We start from the raw sequence: 6,894 nt of genomic DNA on the forward strand, positions 1-6,894 counted from the left end.
CCAGCCCGAAAGGAGAAGACAGGGTGTGAGGAAAGACAGGAGGAGGAGGAGGAGGTGGCAAGGTGCCGCACACGTGTGATCCCAGCACTCTAGCAGGCTGAGGCAGGGGATCCCACATGTAAAGTCAGCCCAGGCAACTCAATGGTTTAGTAAGACCCTGTCTCAAAACAATAAAACAGGGGCCGGCCTGGAGCTGGGCATGAAGGCTCTGGGTTCAAAACCAAACACACCAAAGGGAAACGGAAAGGAAGCAGGTGAACCCTGGGCTCCGGGCAACTGCTGGGAAGGCGGCCCTGCTGGATGCCAGCCCTCCCGTACCGATGAGAGGCTGAGGCCTTGAGCCTCACGCTTCCCACCTGGTCTATGGTCAGCTCCTCAAAACCTTGCCGGTCCCCGCTGCCCGAGGGGACAGGAGCTAACCATACGGACACCCTGCAGCTGCAGCCTGCTCCTCTTCTGCTTCCTCCAGCATCAGCTCAAAGGGGGGAACCTGTCGGGGGCCCCCTTCTCTGAGCCACCCATGTCCAAGGGGCTCCAAGGGACCCTGCTGCGGTACCAGGACCTGTTGTCCTCCAGCGTATCCAACAGGTCCAGTGTGTCAGGGTGGACCAGGTCAGCCCATGTCTCCCACAGAGGTGGGCAATGTAGTCAATGAAGCCCACCTGGAAAGCGGCACAGAGAAGGCAACAGGTGTGTGGTGAGTCACAGTGCACCCTGGAACTCGTGCATCTTCTAGGTATTTGGCCATATTGTTTCCACTGCTTGGAATTCCATTTCCCAACTCCTATTTAACCTGCAAAATCCTATTCATATAACCCTTCATAGAAATGAAGGGGTCAGAGCATCTGCTTGGCACATGTGAAGTCCTAGGTTCTGTCACTAGCACCAGAAGGTGAGGATTAAGCTGGGGTTGTGGGAGTGCCTCAGCCCCTCCTTTCCCTCCCACTTCCAAGCCATCACAGTGCAGTCACCACACACCTGGGACTTCTCCACCGAGGCTGTGTGCATGTGGCACATGGGGCTGACGGCCAGGCTGGACTCATGCTCCCTGTCGCCCTGCCAGAAGAACTCAGCCATGATGGGACCTGTCCACTGACGGTAGAGGGGCAATGGCTTGGTGGGGTTGCCGAGGTCAGTGCAGTGGCCCAAGTTTTGCAGGACCTGTGGGGTTCGGGATCAAGACTCAGGGAGCTGACTCGGCCCAGCCCTGCCACCCTGTTACAGGAGGGGAAACTGAGGCACGCAGCTGGAGTCTCCCCCACCTGGATGCGGTCAGCATAGGTGTCCAACAGCAGGAGGCCAGGCTCGTCACTTTCTTGGTCTCCACCATGGTCTTGAGGTCAGCCAGCAGGTTCATGCGCTTGGACATGTCGGTGGCCAGGACCTGGGGACGCCGAGGCAGGCGTGAGCACACACAGGATGAAGCCAAGCTCGTGCCAAGGGGCTGCACCTTGCCTCACCATGTCAATCACCATCCTGCGCAGACTCAGCCACTGCTTGGCGTTCAAGTTCCAGAAGATGTCACAGTTGTCAGCCTGCAGCAGCGTGAAGCCCACCGCCAAATGATGGTTCTCCAGCACAGAGATGTCGCCGTACATCAGCGCCAGCTCTGACTCTGCAGGAAGCGGAAGCTTCAAGTCCACCCACCCAGCACACTCGATCCAAAGGCAGGTTTTCGGGCTCCTTGGAGAACTCCTACCCGCACTTGGAAGGCCCAACTCTAAATGCCCACTCCTCGCGAAAGTCACCTAGTCCCTCTATCAGATCTGACTGTGCAGCGATGGAGGTGTCTTGTTCAGCTCTGTCCACCAAAGTGTGTGTGTGAACAGGGAGGACAAGGCCTAGCCTGCCCCATCGCAACTCACTGGTGTTGATGAGAAACTGGTTGGAGACGCCAAGGTGGTCTACGCACGTCGTGGATGGCGCTGGCGAAGATGGCAGCCAGGACCTCTAGGTCTGTGAAGACCTCCTGCCCAGGCTTGAGCTGTGAGGGCTGGGCAGCCGCCCAAGCCCCGCCCACACTCGACAAGCCCCGCCACCTACCTGCAGCAAGGGGCGGTACCTCGAGTGCGGGGCGTGGCCAGCAGCACATGCACAGACTGAGCCAAGTCAGCTGCGTGCAGGCTGTTGTGACAGGCCACATCGGCGAGGTAGTGACCTTCAAGCGTCAGCAGGTAGGTGGCCAGCATGTCCACTAGGATCTGGAATGTCTTTAGCAGGTCCCGCTCCTGGTCCATCACAGGCCCTCAATCCTTGAGGCTCCAGCACAAATTGCTTCTATTTGTTTCCTCTTGTGAACTCCTATATCGCCTTCAAAGCCCTCTCCTGCAGGGTGCTCTCCCTTGCTCTCTCCTAAACTTCTTCACTCCCGGGCCTGCTATAGTCCACTCCCCACCTCAGGACTGTTCTCTCCAGAGCACAGGCGTTTTTTCAGAGCCAGGCCCAGGGACTGAGGTTTGTAGTCAATGTAGTGAACACCTATTCATCCGTCAATACCCTGCTCAAAATATTCCACTCAACAGCATCAGAGAAGCATTGAAGAGTGTGTGTCCCTGAGTTGTTGGGTGGGAAGAGGAGGACACCCTGAGGTATGAGTAGCCAAAGTCACAGGCAGTACCTGGAAGATGCTGAACAGGATGGCTGTCAGGGGCCGGTTCCCACTTAGATCAACCACTTGGAACACGTTGAGGCCCCACTTGTTGGTGTCTTCCAGTTCCTGAAAATGAGACAGTCAGTGGCCCCAGCAGCACTGCGCTGATTCAGAGCCCCGCCCTCTCACGCGGGCCCACCTTTGCCAGCTGCCCCTCCTAGTCCGTCTTCACCCCGAAGCGCAGGACGGTGGCCGCAGACAGGCCGGGCTTGGAAGCCCGCGGAGGCCGGCAGTCTCGGACAGGGGCCGCGGGTGCACTCCACGTCAGCGTGCTGGTCTGTGTGGGGGAGGGCTCAGCGGGGTCTCAGTCCTAGAGCCAGCCCAGCCACCACCACTAAGTAGTTGTTGCCAAACAACTGCCCGGCCTCCCCTATCTGTCGTGGCTGGTTCTGGCGACCCCTTCTGCTACGTGTGGCACGCAGCGTCCTGTCTCTCAGGCTGGAGACCCAAGCCTCTAATGCCCTCCAAACGGCAAACTTCTACTCCTATCTCACAGCCCTAGCTGTCAAGCCCCGTCCACCCGGAAGTAACCCTTCTTCCTCCGCAGCTCACCCAGGAAGGTCCGGGAGATGTATTTGGACACCTGGTTCCTGGAGCCGCTGGTTTCGGACAGGTGGATCAGCTCTCGATTCAGCACGCGCTTGAACTGCGGAAAAGGAGGGGCGGGGACCAGGACTGGCCAGGACCTACGGGAGGCAGAATTAGGGGGAAGGGGCGGCTCTGCCCGCGGTTCAGGCAACACGGGGTGACACTCACCTGGGCAAAGGGTGTCATGATCAGGTCTTCGTCTCTGCTGGGAGACGGCGGTTGGAGAGAGCCCAGGTCCTCTCACCCAACTCCCTCAGAGACCCACAGCCACCCCTAATCAGCCTCTCTGTGTCTCATAAGTGGGGAAGCTGAGTTCCAAGGACAAGCGGTCTTAGCAGAATCAGGCCAGAAGCAATTTGCCCGCCAGGGGACTCGAATCCCCGTGTTGGTTTGCATACTGCCTTAATATATCTGGGTCACCAGTCGCACCCCAAACCATTCCAAGACCAAGCAGATAACACTGCCTGTTATAATGGGCTACACATTCAATTGAAAAATTAGCTGCCTGGCAAACTCCTACTTAAGCTGGAAAACCTATTTCAAAAGGTGCCTTGAAGGAGTTTCCTGAACAGAGAAACAGTAGAAAGAAGAGAGCAAAGGAAAGTGGGGGAGGCCGCGTCCCGGGAGCCCCGACTTACAGGTCGCTGGCGGCAGAGGAGTTCCGAGACTCGGCCTTTGGCGACAGCTCACAGTCGCTGTCTGACGGGTACAGGAAGGGCTCTGCCCGCTGGCTGTGGGAGCCCGGGGCCTGGGCGGCCCTGCTGCATGAGGGCCCATTGTCCAGGTCAAAGCTGGAGGTGGGAGGGACAGCAGTCAGGGGCCAGGGGTGAGCTGGGTGTCTTAGCATCCTCCCAGGGGTGGGTGGGTTTGGGGTGTCTCTCTGGACCCGGGGCCCGGTTCAGGTGTCCCCAAGCGGTCTCTGCAGCTCTCCCAGGCCCATGCCACGCGTTTCTAAGTGAGCCTGGCAAACCACATCCCCAAGGGCTCTTAGGAAGTGAAATCCAGAAGGACGGGGGCTCCCGGATCAGTTTGGCCACGTCCTAACCCTTTCGGCACCCAAACCTGGCCTTCGGGACACAGCTGGGTTGGTCCCGGGCACCTATGTCCCTCGTGTTGGGGTCCGAGAAAGGATGTGAGGCAAGGGCCAGGGCGCAGGAGTGGGGTTGACGACTCTGGACAGTCACGGGCTGGGTGGGTCTCAAGCTTTTATGTCCTTGGGGGAGCACAGGCTGCTCTCAAACTCGGTGGATCCTCCTGCCTCAGCCTCCTGCGTGCTGGATCACAGGTGTGCACCACTGTGCCCTGCTGGGTTGTGGCTGTGGAGAAAGTGTTGGATGAACCAGCAGAGGCGGGGGGGGGGGGGGGGGGGCACCGGGACCGCCCACAACTCAGGGCTGCTGGCCAAGAGCCAGTGTCCACTCGGCTCCCAAAGGTCACAGAGAGGCCTGTCCAGAGGCTTGGGCAGGGCCAGCCCAATCTGGCCCAGGGGGAAATGAGCCCGCGCCTCGCTGAGTGAGGTCCTGTTGCGCTGAGCTGGACGGTCCTAGCGCGTTGGTTATGGCGAGTTCGACCACTTTCTGCTGCTTGAGACAGCACGGGTGGGCTCGGGTGACTTCGTGCCTCTCCGGCACCGTCCGGCTATCTTCGGGAGGCCCGGGACCCTGCGCAAGTATATTCGGCTTTTTCCGCTAAGCCTGGTCTTTTCCATCTAGTTGCTTTGGATTCCATGACGTCTCGCAGGGGTGGGAATTATTAACTCTTCCCTGCCCGAGGTGGGGTGCAACCGGGTGGGCATGCGTGTGCTCTGAGGGCGTGGGGAACCCCAAACTTGCCCTCTGTAATGAAGGCCTGCAGGTCAACCCCTAAAGCACTCTCTCACTCTTCTGAAAGTGTTCAGGAAAACGCACGTAGTCACAAATAGAGAAACTGAGGCTGGGAGCAGCTGCGGGGTTCAGGGTTCGAATCCAATCCCAGGCAGAAAGGGTTAAGGGGAGGGTTGGATTTTCCAGGGTGCAACGGCCCTATTTTTATTTCTGTTCTAAACTTAACTCGGGAGGCAGGGTCAAGGTTGATTCCATGACGTGGACAGCCGTTGGTGAGGCCACCCGGGCTGTGAGAACTCGCGGCTGCTCACTAATCAGACGGGTAAATTGAGTCAGGAGATCCAGCAGCCTCGGGACTGATCTTGGGTCCAGCCTGTGGCAGACCCACCCTCTCCCAGGGTTCAGGTCCCATGGGTGCCTCCTGGGCTCCTCTGCTGAGCCCTCGGAAGGCCCCCTTGCCCACCCCCAGCCTACTTTCAGGCTGAAATGGCGCCATCAGCCTCTCCCCCAGCTGCCACTGTCCAGTTGTGCTCCCCTAGAGAAGGGATCTCCCGTTCCTGTGCCTCAGTTTCCCCATGGACCCTGCAGAGAGCACCGGGACAGGTGGGGAAACTGAGTCGCAGTTGGCAACACCTACTGCCAAAAAGGAGAAACTGAGGCACAGGGTGCCTTGCTACTGCCAAAGCGTAAATTTGACACCAGATGAACTCAGATGCCAGCCCTGCGCCCCCTCAGCCCCTCGATGTCGGAACTGCTTCTAGAAGGACGGAACTTGAACCCAGGGCAGAGGCCTTACCCTCAGACCTGCACCTGGCCAAGCGTACTTGCGGCCTCTGTGTCCCTGCCGTCCCTGTTAGGCCTCCATGTGTGTGTGGCCTGAGGTCCCCCGGGGGACACCCAGGGCTCAGCTGCAGCCCGCCCCAGTGCCCACTCCCTCTCCAGTCCTGGCCCCAGGCTGCAGAGTCAGGAGGAGGTCCTCACCATAGCGGATGGGCCACCGTGAAGCAGCGCTGCAGGCAGAAGCTCTGTTTCACCAGCAGCTTCCAGAAGAGCCCCGGAGAGCTTCGGGGGGACTCCGGGAGGGACCCGGAGGCCACGGCCACCGTCACGGGGCCCTACATAGCCAGGGCCCAAAAGGCTGCGTGGAGCAGGATGCAGGGACTTTTGAGGTCCACCGGGAGGCGGGACCAGGTGAGAGTGGAGGGGCCGCCCCACCTCCTCACGACGCTCCCCGAGGACCCCAGGGTAAACTGAGGCACCAGGCCAGCTGCTACCCATGGCAGGCCCTCGCCAGAGGACATAAACTGACCTGACGCCACCTCCTTCTGCAGCCCCGCTGTCCCCAGGCCTCGGTACGGGGCCAGACCCTTCGCCTGCTCCCCCTCCCGCGTTTCCAAGATGAAAACACACAAATTCGCCCCCTTGTCTACCAATCGTCTGCCCTTTGTCAGGTGGGGAAACCGAGGCCCAAGCCAGGGGGACGGGCATGGACCATCCTTGCAGGGCATGGGGCTGCGATCCAGCTCCCCTCTTCACCCCCAGGTCCCTTCGCGGCCCTCACCTGAGCTGACACTGCCCAGACCTCACCCGTGCTGGACAAACATCCACTGCCGCTCTGCAGAGCCTTCCGCCGCCCCTCCCGCCCCGCAGGCCACAAGCACTGCAAGGGCATCGCTGGAGCCGGGGTCCCCGCCCCACTGCACAGGAGGGGAAACTGAGTCCCAGGGCGTCCTGGGCACAGACAGTCCATGCCCGAGCCCCAGGCATGGGGCTACCGTATCTCTTGGGAACCCGAGACCAGGGCCAGTGCCAGGAACACACTACCAAGGAGAC

At 60.0% G+C, this 6,894-nt stretch overlaps 1 protein-coding gene across 1 annotated transcript; it reads right to left on the minus strand.

The window, feature by feature from the left end:
- Positions 1-188: 188 nt before the first annotated feature.
- Positions 189-4,324, minus strand: Pde4c (phosphodiesterase 4C). The gene is given in 14 exon segments (XM_063229062.1): positions 189-484; positions 487-635; positions 638-662; positions 979-1,161; positions 1,263-1,303; positions 1,306-1,384; positions 1,461-1,615; positions 1,866-1,908; positions 1,910-1,966; positions 2,058-2,228; positions 2,618-2,716; positions 2,823-2,927; positions 3,171-3,336; positions 3,877-4,324. Coding segments are annotated over 14 exon segments (1,551 nt in total). The 5' UTR covers positions 4,086-4,324; the 3' UTR covers positions 189-415.
- Positions 4,325-6,894: the final 2,570 nt, after the last annotated feature.

The sequence above is a fragment of the Cavia porcellus genome, unplaced genomic scaffold, assembly GCF_034190915.1.
Source record: "Cavia porcellus strain 051 isolate PalLab524CR breed Dunkin Hartley unplaced genomic scaffold, mCavPor4.1 scaffold_17, whole genome shotgun sequence".
NCBI lineage: Eukaryota > Metazoa > Chordata > Mammalia > Rodentia > Caviidae > Cavia > Cavia porcellus.